The following is an 18,762-nucleotide window of genomic DNA, read 5'->3' on the forward strand; positions in this document are numbered from 1 at the left end:
AGAGAAATGAGCCGAAAACGAATCAACATAGGGTTATATAAACACCATAGCGTCCTGGAAAAGTATGAAAAAAGTCTGCATGGGCCCAGAGATCTATACTATTCCCATAAATGGTATAACACAGGGCAGTTGAGTGGGTGTATGTGCTTGTGGACGAACATCATAGACAGTAGAGGGTGTATTGGTTTGCTCCAGGCCTGATGTCTGAGGCAATTTATTCCTCTAAAGCTAATGATTTTCAATGTCCATAACTTGGTTTTTTGCACTCATTTCACTTTGTTTTTTAACATTTTTCAGCAAGATGTTTTGCACATTTGAAAACACCTCATAGCAAATATGAACAGAGGCATGTTTTGGTTTTCCTCTTCTTATTTCCATCTTCCGTTAGATACTTCTCCCACCTCTTTTCACCCTCATCTCTCGCCACTCCTGTCATCTTAAACCAGCTCACCTCCTCTTACTTTTCATCTAACACTAATCACCTCTCCTCTCCTGGCCCCCCCTCTATCTGAGTAATAAAATTTAATTGCATCCGTCTTGCATTTTTCAGCGCTCAAGTGCTCAAGGAGTTTAACATGAGTGGTATATCTCATTAAATCTCTCGTCTTGTCTCTCAACACCTCTAGGTGCCTACAGATGTTTCGATGGGTCTGTTGGCAGAACCCCAGGTGGCCATGTTTTGCGGTAAACTCAACATGCACATCAACGTGCAGAGCGGCAAGTGGGAGCCGGACCCCTCGGGCACCAAGAGCTGCATCGGCACCAAGGAGGGCATCCTGCAGTACTGCCAGGAGGTAAAGGGTGCTGTGTGTGTGTGTGTTTGTGTGATAGAGAGAGAAGAAAGTGTTCACCTTCTGTTCTATATGTTCAACAGTTTATTTCCCCTGCGGAAATAAACTGTTGAACTAAGTCTGATATTACATGATTATATAATCAACCCCTTAAAGCTGATATGAATCTTTATTGTATGTATTATAGTAAATAATTTCAGCCTGAAGGGCTGTAGAGAAGGTGGGGAATATAGATATTGAATGTCAGGACAGTTTGGGAGAATTAATAATAGTGCAAAATTCAGTTTCTTGTGTTTTAGTAGCAGAGGGAGTTGACCCAGTTTCATCATCATTTTCAGTACCAGTCATGGCTTGAAAATAGCTCTCATTTGCTGTGTTTGCTGTGATATATTGAATACTTCAACTGCAATTACCCAGTGTTTATTTTGTTCTGAGTGAGCAGTAAGCCTGGATGATAAATTTTTTATACTTGTGACATTTTAGTTGGATTTTTGGGTCGAATAATTTCCATTTTAGCTATTAAATTGACAGTCTCAGCGCAAATTACAGCAATTGAGCAGGTAGCAGTGCAGTAACTTTACCAAGCAATGTTGGATTGGTTTCTGCATTTTCTAGAGGATTTGCAATTTTATATTGGTATGTTAGAGCAAGTGAGAACAGTCTTCAAATTTAGGTGGTACCAAAAAATGTCTGAAGATTTGAGTTGAGTCCAAGAAAAAATGTGGCTTCTTTTACATTCTGAGCCAATTACAGTGAACTAGCCCAAACACAAATCACTATGTGTTCTAGGAGGCAGAAGTATTTGTTTTTGCTGTTATGTGAGAATATAAAAGCACAGAAAAGGTCCATCAGGTTACAGAATCTGCAAGCAGATTTGTTTTTCTTCACCAAAATCCCCAGTTTGGCCAGATGACAGAGTGCCAAAACTCTGTACAGTAAACAAGCTGCTTAAGTCCATGTGACTTTTCTTCATGAGCTCTAGTTGGCTTATAATTAGGCAATGTGAACCTAGCCAAGCCAAATGCGTACATGCAACACTGTGACAACATTTTTGTTCTTGTTTAGCTCAAACAAATTTTTGAGCAAACGTTTCTACAAGACACATGGCTGTTGATTGCCATAAATTGATTGAAAATGTGGTTTTTCAGCAACTGCAGTCTTCCCCAACCACAAAACCATATTTCATCGAGGAATTTTCCAACAGTGTAGGTTATCACTGTGTAAATGCACTATGTAAGAAAGAAATGATAAAAGGAAGTTGTCTGATAAGAGGAGGTGATGCATAATTAGATTTCTCTGAAAAGCATGTACTACAGGCTCAAATATATGAGTTCATCTTTCGATTGTTATCACTGATAACATCCAGTGATAACAAACAAATGCTTACCAAATCAGTTTTAGGCTCCAGCTTTAAATACAGCATTTTAAACTAACTTCAAATATCAAAAGGAAAACTGAAGAGACTGAGAAATGTCCTACTCAAAGCTGAACGGGAGAGCTGACTTGGCAAAGGCGAGTGCAACACGGAACCAAGAAGGTTGTGGAAGTATATAATTTCCTCTGCCTAGGGAGAGGAAAGGAATGGAGGAGGAGGTGTCATGAAAAAGAATGAGGGGAGAGGTATTCAGAGAGGGATGACAAGTCAGCTCAGAATATTGTGCAGAAGCAGATGTCATGCATGGCTGAGGGGAACATAGAGGTAAACATAGCTGAGTCTGCCAAGCAGAAATCACATCAAGGAGCACTGCAACAACGTTAAGATCAAAATACAGAGGAAAACAAGGATGCTTGTTCTAAATTTCCAGAAGCAAGGGAGTAGAATATGTTGCTAAAGACTCAGAGATTGATCATCTCTGACTCCCATTAGGGCTAAACAAGATCAGGAAGACTAAGGGTGACGTCAGAGTCAGTGGTCAGAGTTCATTCCAGTCTGAGAAACTGCTGATTAACTGCCCCTGAAGTAAAGCTTTGCTATATGCTAGCAGAAGTCTAGATGAAACATCATCAGCTGTTCAGAAGATATTGTATACATCCTACTAAGCAATGACCAATACACTTTTTAGTTTCTCTGTTGAAACTCTGTTGAGTTTCTCTTTTATGTCCCATGTCCCTTTATGTTGAATGACTGACTGACTGCCCAACAAAGTCAACAAACACTACATTACAAAAAATACTGTATGAAGCAACTGTAAGAGTGTACAACAAGAGGAAGAGAGTGATCATAAACTGGACATTGTAGGAGTAGAAATTGGAAGTGCATGAGTTGTGCTTTTGTAGTTTCTATTGTTGAATATGTGCTCAAAATCAGTACATAAACCAGATAATTTTGGTTTGAATCATCAGCGTTCATGAGAAGAGGAGCACCCATTCTACTTTCAGCTTTGTGCAGCAATTACGCCATTATAATATATAATCCTGTGTGTGTAGGTGTACCCAGAGCTCCAGATAACCAATGTGGTGGAGGCCAACCAGCCAGTCAGCATCCAGAACTGGTGCAAGAAGGGGCGCAAGCATTGTCGCAGTCACATGCACATTGTGGTGCCGTACCGCTGCCTGGGTGAGTCCAGTATATGTTTAAAAGGAGTGTTTGACTGACTGACTCACAGTTTTCAGTGCTTGTGAGAATATATTATTAGAAAGAAAGAAGTGTTCATTTAAAGCAGGAGAAACAAAGAAAAGGTCACTGTCTTCAATCAGTCAGATTTTATTTTTATAGCACTTTTCATACAGACAAAATGTAACAGAAAGTGCTTCACACAATAAAACAATAACCCCCCACCCCCCATCCACACACAAAACAATAAATGACTGTAATTAATAAAGCACTCAATAATAACAGCACTCAATAAAAACAGGAACGGAGGAAACGCTATCATACATCTCATCAATATGCATTGAGGAAGGTACAGGATTAGATACTAAAGAGTACAGTCTAGACCTGCTCTATGTGAAAAGTGCCCTGAGATGACTTTTGTTGTGATTTGGTGCTATATAAAAAAAATATATATATATATAAAAAAAACTGAATTGAATGGAATATAGATAAAAACTCGAAGTAGCAAAAAAGGTAATGATAGAAAAGCGAGGTATGAAAAAAATTAAAATAAAAAAAAATAAAAACTCCAAAAAGTAGATAAAAAGTAAATGAAAAGTCAAGAGCACAAGATAAAATAATAAAATACTAAGAGATGAGAAGTATTGAAGTGAATAAAACCAGAAATAAAAGGTAGGATATTAAAAGGAAAACAATCCTGAAAATAAAAAAATAAAAGGATATACCAATAAGTAAAACAGACTAAAATACTTAATATAATAATTAATAAATAGACAAATATATACATTTCAATTAAAACCCAGACTAAAAGGGTAGGTCTTGAGTTTACTTTTAAAAATATCAACATTCTCCGTGGCCCTCAGGTCTTCAGGCTGTTCCATAGACATGTACCATAATAATAAAAGGATGCCTGGGTTTTGTTCTGATCAGGGATCATTACAAGGCCACTACCAGAAGACCTGAGGGTTTTAGAGGGTTCATAGGCTAAAAGCAGATCTGACAAATAGGTAGGACCAAGACCATTAAGAGCTCTATAAAAAAAATAAAAGGATCCTAAAATCAATTCTGAAGCAAACAGGTAGAAATTGGTGTAATATGTGCTCTCTATCTGGTCCTAGTCAATACACATGCATCTGAGTTTTGAAGTAATTGTGCTATATTCTTTTTAGGGAGACAAGAAAGTGGAGCATTATAATAGTCTATTCTGCAGGTAATAAAAGCGTGCATTAGTGTCTCTGTATCAGCTTGAGAGAAAAATGGACACACTCTGGTGATGTTCTTCTGATGATAAAATGCATTTGTAGTTATGTTTCTAATGTGAGGTTCAAAACTAAGATCCTAATAAATGATAGCTCCTTGGTTTTTTACTTGGACAGGAGTTTAATGCCAGTGCTTGCAGTTTTGCAGAGTTTGTCTCTCAGAGCTTCAGTACCAGTAACTAAGACTTCAGTTTCGTCCTGGTTGAGCTGTAGAAAATTCTCTGCCATCAATGACTTGATATCTAAAAAACAGTTCAGAAGGGCATCTGTTGGAGTCATCAGGAGACGTGGTGTAAAGCTGTTTGTGTTCAGCATAGCTATGAAAATGGATGCTGTGCCTCCTGATGATGTTTCCAAGTGGCTGCATGTAAAGGTTAAAAAGTGTAGGACCTAAAATTGAACCTTGGGGAACACCACAATTCATTTTATAGCTTTGAGGTTAACATTCATCCATGCTTAAAACAATTCTCTATCGGTAAGAAAAGATTTGAACCAATTTAAAAACAGTACCAGAAAGGCCAGTCAGACTGTGAAGTCTACCTAAAAGAATCAAGTGATCTACTATATCAAAGGCTGCGCTTAAGCCAAGTAATTAAGTTAATAACTAATACAGAAAGTATTTTCATATCCATATTGGACCTGAGGTCATTTACAAACTTGATAAGTGCTGTGTCAGTGCTATGATTGGCCTGAAAACCTTCATTTAACTGATTAAAAACAAGCTTCTCTAAAATTTTACTTAAAAATGGCAAATTGGATACTGGTCTGTAGTTAATAAGAAGTGAGGGATCTAAATTGTTTTGCTTCAGAAGAGGTTAATGATGGCGGTCTTAAGAGCAGTAGGGACAAAACCCATCTGAAGAGAATAGTTAACAATGTTGAGTAAATCTTCATCAAAAAAGCTATAAACGGTTTTAAAAAGGATGTGGTAATGGAATCTAAAAAGCAGGTTGCAGGTTTTAATTGAGAAATAACTTTGCCAAGCATCTCTGCATCAACTAGGACAAATTTCTCCAGTGTTTCCTCGCATAAAAACAAAGGTTCCTGGGTATTAAGATTCATAGGCTGACACTGACATAAATTTCATCTAATAGTGTCTATTTTATCTTTGAAGTGGACTGCAAATTCTTCACATTTAGAGTTGGAAGACATACTGCTAGACTTCATAAAAACAGGGTTAATGAAACCGGTTATTCAGGTTGTTGGTTATCAATTTTGAGAAGTGTGCTTGTCTTGCACTTGTAATTGCCTTATTGTAAATCATTGACCATTAATTTATTCTTTATCCATTTTCTTTCTGCTGTTCAGATCTTTTTCAGTTTTAGTGGGGGCCACTGTGTCAAGGATTGACCTTAGTTTACTGTTAAAACTATCTACAATAAAATCACAAGAGGAGGGTAAAATGTCTGCAGGATTGTTGTGTAAGAGATCAATAAAATTTGCAGCCACTTCAGTAGTAAGATAGCGTTTCCTGACAGTTCGTTCTGGAATATCCTGTTGTATAAATCCACTGACAGTAAAAAAAAAAAGACACAGAAATGATCAGAGATGCCTACATCCACAACTGAAGAGATATTGGCTGTCTTGCTCCAGTTACTACAAGTGTTACCATAGCAACCAGTGCTATATGGGAGTTATCAGTGCTGTTTGAAATGTGTCTTTAGTTAGTCAAAAGGCTGAGCTGAAGCTGCCCGTTGTGTATGAATTATATATAAATATGGATATTGTCTGCGTTGCAGTGGGAGAGTTTGTGAGTGACGCCCTGCTCGTTCCTGACAAATGCAAGTTCCTGCATCAGGAGCGCATGGACCAGTGTGAGAGCCACCTGCACTGGCACACTGTTGCCAAGGAGGTGAGTACACTCAAACACACACTCACACTACTTTAATGACCACCAGGAATAGGTACTGATCTATTTTTCTCATCTGTCTTTTTAATTCTTTAGTCTTGTGGAGACCGCACCATGAATCTCCACGACTACGGGATGCTGTTGCCGTGCGGCATCGACCGTTTCCGAGGGGTGGAGTTTGTGTGCTGTCCCGCGGAGGCGGAGCGTGACGCCGACAGCACCGAGCAGGACGCTGACGATTCTGATGTCTGGTGGGGTGGAGCGGAGACCGACTACTCTGATAACAGGTATACACACACACACACACACACACACACAGATAAATGAGGGCAAGGCCGCAGCAGTGTAATACATCAACTCTCAGATGATCATAGATACTGCCACATTTTGAACATTGCCATAAGGGTAGAATTTCTCTCCTTGAAAGCAAACCGCTGGCTAGTTGTAATAGAGTTTCTGTCCTTTCCTCCTTCTCATTCATCCCCCCTGTCTTCCTCGTTTCATCATCCCTCTTTCTCTGTCACCTTTTGCCCTTGTTCCCTCCATATGTCTCTATACTCTGTCCCTCTCTGGCCTTCATCTTTCCCCCCGCCCCACATCACTCCTTTCTTTCCCTCCCTCTCCTGCTTTTTCTATCCATCCCCCCGTCTCTCTCAGTATGGTGCGGGAGCCAGAGCCAGCGGAGCAGCAAGAGGAAACCAGGCCATCTGTGGTAGAGGAGGACGAGGAGGAGGAGGAGGTGGCTGAGGAGGACGAGGAGGAAGAGGAGGAGGAGGAGGAGGAGGACTTGCTAGATAACGACCAGGACGGAGACGGAGAGGAGGACGAAGAGGTGATGGAGGAAGAGGAGGAGGAGTTGGGAGAAGACGACATCGTTGAAACGCTCGACGACAATGATGACGCCGACGAGCCCACCACCAACGTTGCCATGACGACCACCACCACCACCACCACTGAGTCTGTGGAAGAGGTTGTCAGGGGTGAGGATCATTTCTGACGTGGGCGTGTGTGTGTGTGTGTGTGTGTGTGTAGTTTTTTGTAGATATATATATTTTTGTCCCTTTTTTTCATTATCAGGGTATCTGGAGGTCCTTGAAAAACATGAAATTCAATCTTAAATGATCGGAAACCTATTTTGTAGTGCAGTCACAAGTTGTTTTGCTTTTTAGATTAATGGGGAACAAGCTTAGTACATGCAAAACATGTTTTTCTCCCCATTTTGTATGCTTCTAATTTCCTGCTTCCTCATTTTTCTTATTGTGCTCATTCATTATTTCAGACTTTTGGCACATTTCACTGTGTATTGATAACTTGCAGAGTTTTCATTAGCTACATTCCATTAGAATCTGAATGGGTCGTGCCAGTTTTCTTTTCTTCATGTTCATGCTCAATTGGTCTTTCGGCATTAATTGTAGGATTAATAATAATGAGTAAACCTGGCTTTCTTGAGATACCCTGTTATGTAACATGAAGTATTTTATTTTTTACATGTCCTTAAATTTAAGTGGCTTATTTTACAGGTGAAAACACTTGACATCTATGCAAAAGAACGAGACTTTTGATGCAGCGAGGTACTGCTTTATGAATGACGACCTGTGTGTGTGTGTGTGTGTGTGTGTGTGTCCTTGAAGAGGTGTGCTGGGCCAATGCCGAGACTGGTCCATGCCGGGCCTTGCTGCCCCGCTGGTACTTTGACCGACAGGAGGGCCGCTGTGCTCAGTTTATCTACGGCGGCTGCGGAGGCAACAGGAATAACTTTGAGTCAGAGGAGTACTGCCTGTCTGTCTGCAGCAGCGTCTGTAAGTCCTGCCGACAGCAGCTAACCTCAACCAGCAGCTCACTGGTCTGAGATGTCGTTTCCATCTCCGATTTTGTCTGTTAACTCTCACTTATCCTCGCTGTCTAATAGCTGCCAGATATTAACAGCTGCTCAAAAGTTTCCTGCTTGGTGTGCTTTTCTTCTAAACGTTCCCTACATGTCAGCTCCATTTCTGGCTAACCTTTACTTTTTCCTCACAGTCTGTGTGTGCGTCTGTCAAGCAAATAAATGTGTTTATACTAAAAACAGACTTTTACCTTTCCCATAATCCTTTGTGGATTCTTGAAGCCACCAACCAACCGGCTGGTCCCTTTTACTCTCACAATCAGGTCAGTCCTTCTAGCCAACCCTTCTGGTGTGTCAGGCATATTTTGTGTGGCATTTACATCTCAGAATACATTCTTCTTTTAGCCACACAGAATCTATTTTTTTTTTTTTTTTTTGGCTGCCAGGCGCCGTCGTTGTGTTTTAGCAGTTGCTATGTTCACGCCATAGCTACAAAAGCATACGTGGCTTTTCTGAATCCTCAGTGACAAGGTTCTCTCGGGTCAAGATCATTCAATCATAAAAGATTTAAAGTTGTTGTAAATTAAGGAGCTGTGCATGCCTTAATATCCATGGTTGGATACAAAGGATTCATTTAAGTGGACATTTTGAAATCTTGTTTAAAGGTTGATTGACATTCATAACAGATTTTACTTTACATGCTGCCCTTGAGAGCATGTATAACTACTGTAATTTCTACAATTACAGCTTCATGGGCATAAGCTTGTATGTTATTTTAGTATGAAGATGAGGTATAAAATGATTTAGCTGTAATCCTCACCTCGCTGCACATTATCCCTTACATCCCTGACGTTTTGCAGGCTTGCTTACATTATTCTCTCCTTGTCACTGAGCATATTCAGTTAATTCATTTCACTTAAATCTGATGTCAAATTACCCGGCAGCTATTTTGGAAAATGTGAAAAATGTTCCCTATATGGTAGGAAAGAAAAACTCATCAATACATCATTCCGCACTCTCAGAGCATACCTGCCTCCTTCATCACATTGTGATGATTGATTATCACTTGCAACGCTAATAATGAGGATGGTTGCTTTATGATTTTTCCATTTTGTTCACATGTGTGGCCATTATAATTTCTTAATAATGAAGAGTTTAAAAGAAAGAGAATTTCTCGCCCTCTCGCTGTTAAGCCAGACGTGATCACAAAGTGAACTGATTGGATTTCAAATAATATTTCACTCTTGAATAGCCATCCTATTTTTCCTCCAGCGTGTTTTTCATCGCCAGGAGACTGTGTGTGTGTGTGTGTGTGTGTGTGCAGAAGGGGGCTGTGTGCTATAGATGGGAAGCGGAAGGCGGTTTAAGTGTTTGGCTCTAATGCTGATTTCAGTGTTGTGTAAGGTTCAGTGACCTTGCTCGATATGTGCGCGTGTGTATGTGTGCGTCTTAGTCACGATGTGCATGATCTGCCCCGCGGCAAAATGGAGCCATGCCATCTGCATCTCCCTATATTTTGATCTAATTTTATCCACAGTGTGTGTGTGTTTTAGATGTGTGCGAGAGTATGAGCATGTGTGTTTTAGTTGGGGATTTCTGCTCCATTGAGTATAGTGGAGGTGAGAAAGTGCTGCAGTGTCTTTTTTTACGGCAATACACACCCATGACACACACAGACACTATACTCGTGTGTGTGGTCAATTAACAGTCAGTCACAGTAGGTCCCGGCGCGGCTGCCATTTGCTCAAGTGGCATTTTTTTCTAAATATAAAGCATATGATAATTACAGTAATAATCCAAGTTAAGCAAATGTCACTTTTCTGTCTTTGTTCTCTATCGCTGTTCGGTTTAACATAATATTGATTAAGTGTTTTCCCACTTAATAAAAAGCTTTTGCTATTCTAAAAGGCGTTCTTGGGAAAGTCCTCCAGCACTTAGCAAGTGATGCACTTTATTTTTAAGTCAGCAGCTTTAGCGGTTTGCCTGGAATAAACAGAGGAACTGGGTAGCTATGCAGTAATAGTAAATTAACATTTCGGACATTTATGATGGTGAATTACTACTATTTTGCACCATCTCACGGATGTAGTGTCATAAAACTGTCATTTACATATCTATCAAAAGCATTGCATTGTGGGATTTGTAGCTGAAAGTAGTGTACATGCTACGGGTACTGTATTTTTGTTCCATTGTGGGGCTTTTTGAGAACACTACAGTATATGGTGCATTGAAATGACACTGCTGTGCTTGTGGCTGTGATTTCTTAAAAATGTTCAGTACAGAAACACCACAGCAGTGAATGTTTAATAGCACTTATAAAGGAATTTGGAATATGAGAATCTAAACAGGAGTTTAATGGTCGGTTCACCCAAATTGCACAAAAGGAACATATTTTAGGCATCTAGCAGGTTTGAGATGTCTTTCTCTGACATTTCTGTCTCCACCTAAATACAGTGGGAGTGAATGGAATTTGAAAAATCAACAGTAACCTTCACACAAACAATTTCTGTTATTTTTGATAATCAACAGACCCAGTCAATTTTCAGTGGAAACATATTCTACCAAAGAAATAGATAACTGTGTTTCGTGGATTGTCTTGAGCAACAAGGATACATTCTGAAAAGAAATGTTACTGCCGGATTGCTGCAAAATTATGTTCACCTGCATTGTAATGGGGTGGAAGTAGAAATCTCAAAGACAGAAAACCTGGGTAAATAAAACCAAAACTATCTACATGTCACTGGAGGTAAGTGAGAAAATATTCTGTTTAGTAATTTGAGTGAACTGATCCTTTAAATTATATTGAGGAACAGACAATAACAAAACACTGGGTTTAGGTCAAAGCGAAGAACATCTCATCGTTGTTTTTGTGTCTTGTGCAGTCATGCGCTCTTATCAGACATAATCAATTTCACATGATGTGCGACCTTCACACATGCACACACACACACACACACCACCAACCGTTTTTGATAGCACACTTCTAAAAGATAATCAACTTTCCGCTTATTAAATCAAGGTTACATGCGATACGTGATCCATTTATATTTCTGACTGGTAAGGCTGCATTCACACCAAATGCGGCAATGCAGGAAAAACGCCAGTCCTCCCATTCATTTGAATGGGGGTAGCGTGTTTCGGCTGCGGGAGTGGGTACCGCATCGAGTGCAGCAAAAAACCACAGTGGCTGTGCGGGGAGAAGTTGAATCTGAATCAGCTTTTGCTGAAACGCCACCCAACATCACGCTGCGGTGGCCAATCATGTAAGCCAGCAATCAGACCGAAGACAGCAACGGGAAGTAGAACCTTGTTTACCATGTAGCAGAGCTGTACAACCTTGCCATGAGAGAATACAAAGATGTTGCTAGGACAAGGGGAGGACATTTCTCTTTGTTTGATAAAGTTGCAAGTAAAAGTAGGCTTTTCTGGCGGCGCGAGAGAGCGCGCGAGTGAGCTGACAGCACCAGCGAGAGAGAGAGAGAGCAGCAGTGGTCAACTGAGCTGGAGTGAATGAAGAGAGGGAGCGGCGGTAGCGAGAACAAAGCAGTGACTCAGAAAAATAAAACGTTATTTTCTGATAGTTTCATGGCAGTTATATTCTAAAGCACAAATAAACACGCCCACCATTCCGCACAACCCTGCGTTAAGGTGCCGCATTGCCGGATTTGGTGTGACTGCTAAGGCAACCACAATTCATTGTGTGCTCTTGAGCCCACAGGATGAATTCCAGCGTCAGTGTTTTGGCATGAGAGCCGTATCACGCTCTGAATGAAGTTATATAAATGAGAGAGGGGTTTTGTCTCTCTTCTACAAAGGACTACGGGTCACCTGAGGCACTCACTTGTTTGCTTTTGGAGGGTGCTGGCTTCCAGCTACAGCTACTATCTTGTTTTCTTTCTCTCTAGATCTCACACTAACCCAATTAACCCATTTCGGGGTCTGTGTTTTGTGTTTGTGTGTGCCGAGGCAATACAGCCAGTCTTCAATAAAAGTGTGCAATAAAAAGATGTTTCACTGGAAGTCTTTTCACCTCCCTGCCTCCTCTTTCTCTCTCTCCCTCTCTCCCTTTCATGTAGTACCCACAGCCACACCCAGCTCCCCTGACGCCGTGGACCACTACCTGGAGACACCTGCCGATGAAAACGAACACGCCCACTTCCAGAAGGCCAAAGAGAGCTTGGAGGCCAAGCACCGTGAAAGGATGTCCCAGGTACGGACTGAGAGTGAAAGGGAAAGAAAGAAAAGGGAATGTATGAGGAACTGTTAATGTTTTGCTAATTTAACAGTCACTACATACACGTGATTTAGTAATAATGGCTATGCAGGGAGCAGGGAGGAAGATTTTCTTTGTAGTAGGGGGAGAACAGATTTTTCTATGAATAGAAAATGGAGGGAGAAGAGGTGTGCAAAGCAGAAAGAATAGGTGCGTTTGTTAATCCCTCCCGGGTGAGCTGATGGAGCCACTTCTATGTTAATTGTATTCTTTAATCACCCGGTTCACTCTCCAGTGGAGAGCCAGATGGTCCACAGCAACAGTTTTCTAAGCTCGAGACAAGGACACTAACAACCTTGTACACCGCTAAGAGCGACGTTTTCTTTTACCAGAGTTTGTGCACTCCTCTGGATAGGTCTGTTTGTTTTGCGTGGGTAGCTACAGGCGCGGCATCTCCGGATTTCACACAGTTGACTTCACCCTTACAGACACTGTTAGGTCATGGTTTTGGTAAAGGCCTGAGGTGAATTAAAGAATTTACCCAGTGAGTCAGAGAGGATGGAACTTAGAGTATGTGCAGTCATTTTTCTAAAGAAGATGAAACTGAAAAAGTTAACCAAAAGCGCTGATTTTTGACTTTTACTATCTTTATCCTGCTGCACTTTGACATAGCACATAAACCTCCCTGATTTAAAAAGCAGAAACTCCCTTATATCAACATTCTGAGTCTGAAAGGATTATTTACCCAGACTAGAAGAATCTGATATTTACCCACTGCAGCCCAGATGTTATCTTTATATAGCCATGTAAACTGTCAGATTTCCCTCCATTTAGACAGCCATGCAAAGATGAAATCCTTGCCACAAAGAGAAATAAGACGTTTCACTCAAGTGTCAAATCAACTTGTGATAGAACATGCAAAAAGATAAAGTAGATTGGCAAGTCTAATTAATGTTTTTCCTTCCTCATCTTGTACTCAGGTGATGAGAGAATGGGAGGAAGCTGAGAGGGAGGCCAAGAATCTTCCACGCGCCGACAAGAAAGCTGTCATCCAGGTAAGACATGCATATTTTGGACATATAACAAGCCACGCAAGATTTTCGTTGTCCTTTGATCGCCCCATATGTTGCGTTTTGTGTGTGTGTGTGTGTGCGCGTGCAGCGTTTCCAGGAGAAGGTGGAGGCGCTGGAGCAGGAGGCAGCCAGCGAGCGACAGCAGCTGGTGGAGACCCACATGGCCCGAGTGGAAGCTCTGCTCAACGACCGCCGCCGCCTGGCTCTGGAGAGCTACCTGACCGCCCTGCAGCAAGACCCACCCAGGGTACGTTACAGTACACACACAGTTCAACACTGTTTTCTTTCCCTGTAACAGATCCAGATGATTGACAATGTTTAATGATCACAGGAACAACCATTAAAGTCACTTTTAAAATTTTTATTTTCCTGCCGAGCTTGTTCTCCTGACATTTCCCACCTTGTTATTGTTACTTTTAAGATTCTCAGGTATTCATCTTGTTCCGTTTTCTCTTTTGTTTATTTTTAAGTGAGATATTTTTATGAGTCCCTTCATCTGACCTGTTGCAAAACATGAATCATTCCTGTTTGCTTTCTTTTTTGTAAGTCCTTTACCTTTATGCTTTGTCACTGTGTAAATACACATAATAAATGGAGCCCTTTATACAGTATACTCCTTGTAAAATCACACAAAAGTGTTACAGTACAATGTCCGAGATAATTTCTTATATCCTGACTAAACTTGCATATTAACATTTAATAGACACACACACAACTCAAACTAAAGCATTTGAGACATTTGATTAGTGCCTGTGGTTAGAAAGATGGAATGACTACAAATTAACCCCATTTTCTGGTTTACAGCACAGAGAATTGGAAAAAAGTCAGTGTAGCTGACTGATTTGGATTAAGATGATAATAAATTATAGCTAAAAAATAGAAGTAAAGAATTATATTTTCTGGTCCAGACTGTATATAAATACATCATACCGTCCTTCCTCTGCTCTTAACGATCTGTCTTGTTCTCTCTTTGTCTTTTGCAGCCCCGTCATGTCTTCAGCTTGCTGAAGAAGTACGTGCGTGCTGAGCAGAAGGACAGGCAGCACACCCTCAAACACTTCGAACATGTCCGCATGGTGGATCCCAAGAAAGCTGCGCAGATCAGACCTCAGGTACCACCACACACACACACACACCACTATGATGGACAGTTTCATACATTACGTATTCATTAATTCAGCACATTTAAGAACTACATAAAAAGAAAAAAATATATATATTTTTTGCAATCTTATTGCAATATTGTGTTATTGATTTTTATGTACTTGTGTGTCTGTGACAGGTGCTCACCCACCTGCGTGTCATTGAGGAGCGTATGAACCAGTCTCTGGGACTTCTCTACAAGGTGCCTGGTGTGGCTGATGACATCCAGGACCAAGTTGGTGAGTTTTGTCATTCGCCCCTTCAAGAAATCACATTTTCCTCTTGACTTCACTCAAATTGAAGCATTACATTTATCTGGTACGCTTGGTGACTTGAAATGAGTGTAAAAATAAAATCCAATTTATAGCAGAAACTAAAAGTTAAAAGATCAGAGCCTTCACAATATCATTGCAACTATAAAATAACCAGAAAAGTGAATCCAAAAAGCACTAAAGTGAATAGAATATTGTAAATATGAGTTTTTAAATGTCTTTCCTGCTCACTGTGTGCCGCCTGCTGACCCTGTAATGAGAGAGATATGGGGGAAGACACATTGTCCTGATTGTGTTACATGTAACAGAGGGATTGAGTGCTCTAAATTCTAGCCCCCAGAAAATTTTTTGTTGATAAGGCCATTGGAGCCATTTGGCCTAATTCTTCTGTTCAGAGTCAAATGAAACTGTTTGCTGAGAAGATAAATCCCCTTCCCTCCCTCCCTCCCCTGCATTTGCTAGGTTTCTGCGGGTTTTTGGGTTTATTGGAGTTGCATGCGTCACGCAGCCATCTGTGTCTCTGTCTCTGAGACTGTCACAGTCTGTACTGACCAGCAAAACACACACACAAGAACAAACATACACAGAAGAAAAAGCACCATGCAGTTATTACTAGGTACTATATCTATTTAAAAAAAACTGAGCTGAACAGCATTTCTTGGAGGCTGTTTATCCCTTCTGATTAGTGAAGTTCATTGCGTAGGATATTTTTCTTTAAGCAGAAATATGCATCACTTTCTTGCACCTTCTATGTCCAGTGATTCTAATTCTAATTATTAATTAATTTTAAAAAAAAGTTTGATAACCCCTCTTCCACTTTTTTCTCTCTTCTGTCATCCTTTCATTTGTCTCCTCTGACCTCTCTCCTTTCTGCCTCCTTGCTGTGTCCAATCAGAGCTCCTGCAGAGGGAGCAGGCGGAGATGGCCCAGCAGCTGGCCAACCTGCAGACGGACGTGAGAGTGAGCTACGGCAACGACGCCCTGATGCCCGATCAGGAGCTTGGAGACGGCCAGACCGACTTGTTGCCTCAGGAGGACACACTGGGCCTGGGGGGAGTCGGCTTCATCCACCCTGAGAGCTTCAACCAGCCCAACACTGAGAACCAGGGTACTTACCAAGCACTCGGTTATTGATAACACAAGCAATAACAGCAGAGAGCAGCAGCATATTTGGGTTGTCTCAAATTTGTGTAGCAAGAAAAAACATTGCTCGCCTTTTTTGAGTTTTTGCACATTTTTTGTGCTACAAAATTATTTGAAAGTAAATTTGCTCTCTTTCTCCCTCTAGTTGAACCAGTTGACTCTCGCCCCAATCTTGACAGAGGCATCCCCACAAGGCCAGGTTGGTGAACTTATTCAAAAAGTAGTCCCATTATTGTGATTTGGAGTATGTACATGTTTTTGGAAAATCAGATGGATCTGGGATAAAGCTTGCAGATATCATGCAGTTGAAGAAGTAATGCACCCTCTGGTGGCAATATTAGACGCTCTGGTGCTTTGGCTTGTTGGCAATATATGAGCAATAATTGTTGATAAAAGTACAGTATAATGTAGCTCTATGGTCCTAATATATGTAGTTCCTTAACAATGGTTGCTTTGTTAAAGTATCTTACAGGATAACAAAAGATGTTTCTACGGTCTGTTCTTAAAATACATCACAAGACAATATTGAAGTAGAGACTAAAAGTAAAGTCGGGACAGTATTTTTCCACAATCTCTCTCTCTTCTCTCAGCTATTATTTGCACACAGCCAGCTCCACTTGACCTCCAGTAGGGCGCCAGCTGGTTGTTAGATTTGTGATGCAGCTGCAGGGTCTATGCATATTGTTTATCCTGTGCTATATGTGCTATACTCATACTGCCATTATATCCAACACTCTGCTGTTGGTCCTGTGAGTTTGATTTCAGCAAGTGTGTGTGTGAGAGAGAAAGAGAAGGAGAATGCAAGTAAGTGTCACCATCCATAATAGATGGCACTTTTCCTTCCTTTGCCAGTGACAGGAATGAAGATGGAAGCTATTCCTGAACTCCGGATGGAGACGGAGGACAGACAGAGCACTGAATATGAAGTTCACCACCAGAAACTGGTAAACAAATACACACACACACACACACACAAACACACACACACACACACAAACACACACACACACACAAATGGAAAGAAACTCACTCTGACAGATGCAGGCTCATTTGAAATTAAGTGATTCAATTATACATATATGTTAATGGACATAGAGCACAAACACATAAAAGATGCATTTACTGACATGCAGGCTCACCCTCTGCACCGCTCTTAAGTACACACACACACACACACACACACACACACACACACACACACACACACACACAATCAACACTCAAGTCCGTGGCTCCACTTTGTCCTCATGGTAAACTCTCAAGGTTGTCGCCATGGAGACAGGTGTCCATGGAGACAACCGCAATAATGCGTGCGTCATGCTTGTCTGCTCGTTTAAAATCCTCTGCCCTTAGATCAGAGTTAAGTTTAGTGGAGTTTTTTTTTTTTTTTTTATACATCTGTAAATATTTTTCTGGTCAGCCGCAGGTTATTGTACTAACCATTATAAGGCTCCAACCCAGTTTTGCACTCATTCAATAATCTCTTTCGATATTGTAATACTAGCACAAAAACCTCAATCCATACTCAGTCAAATCCAAATCCGCGCACTTTATTCCTCTCACCTTAAGGCTTTAATCCCTTAATCCCTACATTTTATTACATATCACATTTCTCACATTCACAATGAGCAGTCAGTTTGTTAGGCCGTCTCCTTAGCCCAACTACTTAATGTGGTATTCACAGTCACCCCAATCAGCGTTCTGCAGATTTATTCAGGGAGGAGACTCACCAGCCTGAAATGAAGTCTCCACTCACTGCAGTCTAAGACACAAGGCGGGATAGGAGTGCTGAGATGTCAAGATGCATTTTTGTGAAATTATCTGTAGTTAAAAAGATCACACTGGTGTTTTGAAGTTTGTGCCAGTTGAGTAGATTTCCTTCCCTATTATCCCTGCTGGTATGTGCACACAGTCAACGCAGGTGCAGATATCAGGATTTGTATCCCTGCAGAAGACGCCATTTGCTCCTATTTATTCCTGTGCTGTGTGAAAAATGAGTTCCACAAAGCAGCGTAATCCTTCACAGAACCCGGAGCCTTCATTTGGTTTTGTGGGGAAGGGAGAAAAAAAAAAAATTTAATCATGCGTATTAGGATTGCGTCACATCGGAGCTGAGTCATACTTTATCAGTGTCGCTTTATGTTGTGCTCTTTCTGTAAATCACCTGACACCGGCACGAAGGAATTTTAGTCAGAATATTATCCTTCAGAAATAAGTTGCCTTTCAGACATTATGTCCATGTGGTCTGTGGTGCATCTTTGTTCCATCATTGGTTTCCTGGAAAAAGTTACAAGAAAAGTATTTCTAAGCTTCACTAAAGAATGTTGTAAATCGTCAGGTTTACAACATGGTCACATGACTGGTCACATGACAAATGTCCGTCCTTCAACTCCCCCAGGTCTTCTTCGCCGAGGATGTCGGCTCCAACAAGGGCGCCATCATTGGCCTGATGGTTGGAGGCGTCGTCATAGCAACCGTGATCGTCATCACCCTGGTGATGCTGAGGAAGAAGCAGTACACCTCCATCCACCACGGAGTCATCGAGGTGAGAAACAGCTGACCTGCGCGCATGTGTGTGTGTGTGTGTGTTTGTGAGCGTGTGCTGTGTACAAGCTGTTCTGTAACGGCAGTCAATCTGGC

The 18,762-nt window shown here is 41.1% G+C and overlaps 1 protein-coding gene across 2 annotated transcripts in view; it reads left to right on the plus strand.

Annotated features, from left to right (window-relative positions):
- Nucleotides 1-18,762, plus strand: part of appa (amyloid beta (A4) precursor protein a) — a 37,407-nt gene that overhangs the window by 15,516 nt on the left and 3,129 nt on the right. Inside the window, exons 2-16 of one of the 2 annotated variants that reach the window (XM_044344852.1) lie at nt 627-794; nt 3,219-3,348; nt 6,344-6,456; nt 6,550-6,740; nt 7,111-7,433; nt 8,085-8,252; nt 12,355-12,488; nt 13,472-13,546; nt 13,653-13,811; nt 14,548-14,676; nt 14,847-14,946; nt 15,875-16,087; nt 16,268-16,321; nt 16,975-17,066; nt 18,521-18,667. In XM_044344852.1, the coding sequence (XP_044200787.1) occupies nt 627-794; nt 3,219-3,348; nt 6,344-6,456; nt 6,550-6,740; nt 7,111-7,433; nt 8,085-8,252; nt 12,355-12,488; nt 13,472-13,546; nt 13,653-13,811; nt 14,548-14,676; nt 14,847-14,946; nt 15,875-16,087; nt 16,268-16,321; nt 16,975-17,066; nt 18,521-18,667 (2,196 nt within the window). The remainder of the gene's footprint in view (nt 1-626; nt 795-3,218; nt 3,349-6,343; nt 6,457-6,549; nt 6,741-7,110; nt 7,434-8,084; nt 8,253-12,354; nt 12,489-13,471; nt 13,547-13,652; nt 13,812-14,547; nt 14,677-14,846; nt 14,947-15,874; nt 16,088-16,267; nt 16,322-16,974; nt 17,067-18,520; nt 18,668-18,762) is intronic. The other variant, XM_044344853.1, reaches the window with a different exon arrangement.

Source organism: Thunnus albacares, chromosome 24 (assembly GCF_914725855.1).
Source record: "Thunnus albacares chromosome 24, fThuAlb1.1, whole genome shotgun sequence".
NCBI classification, from domain to species: domain Eukaryota; kingdom Metazoa; phylum Chordata; class Actinopteri; order Scombriformes; family Scombridae; genus Thunnus; species Thunnus albacares.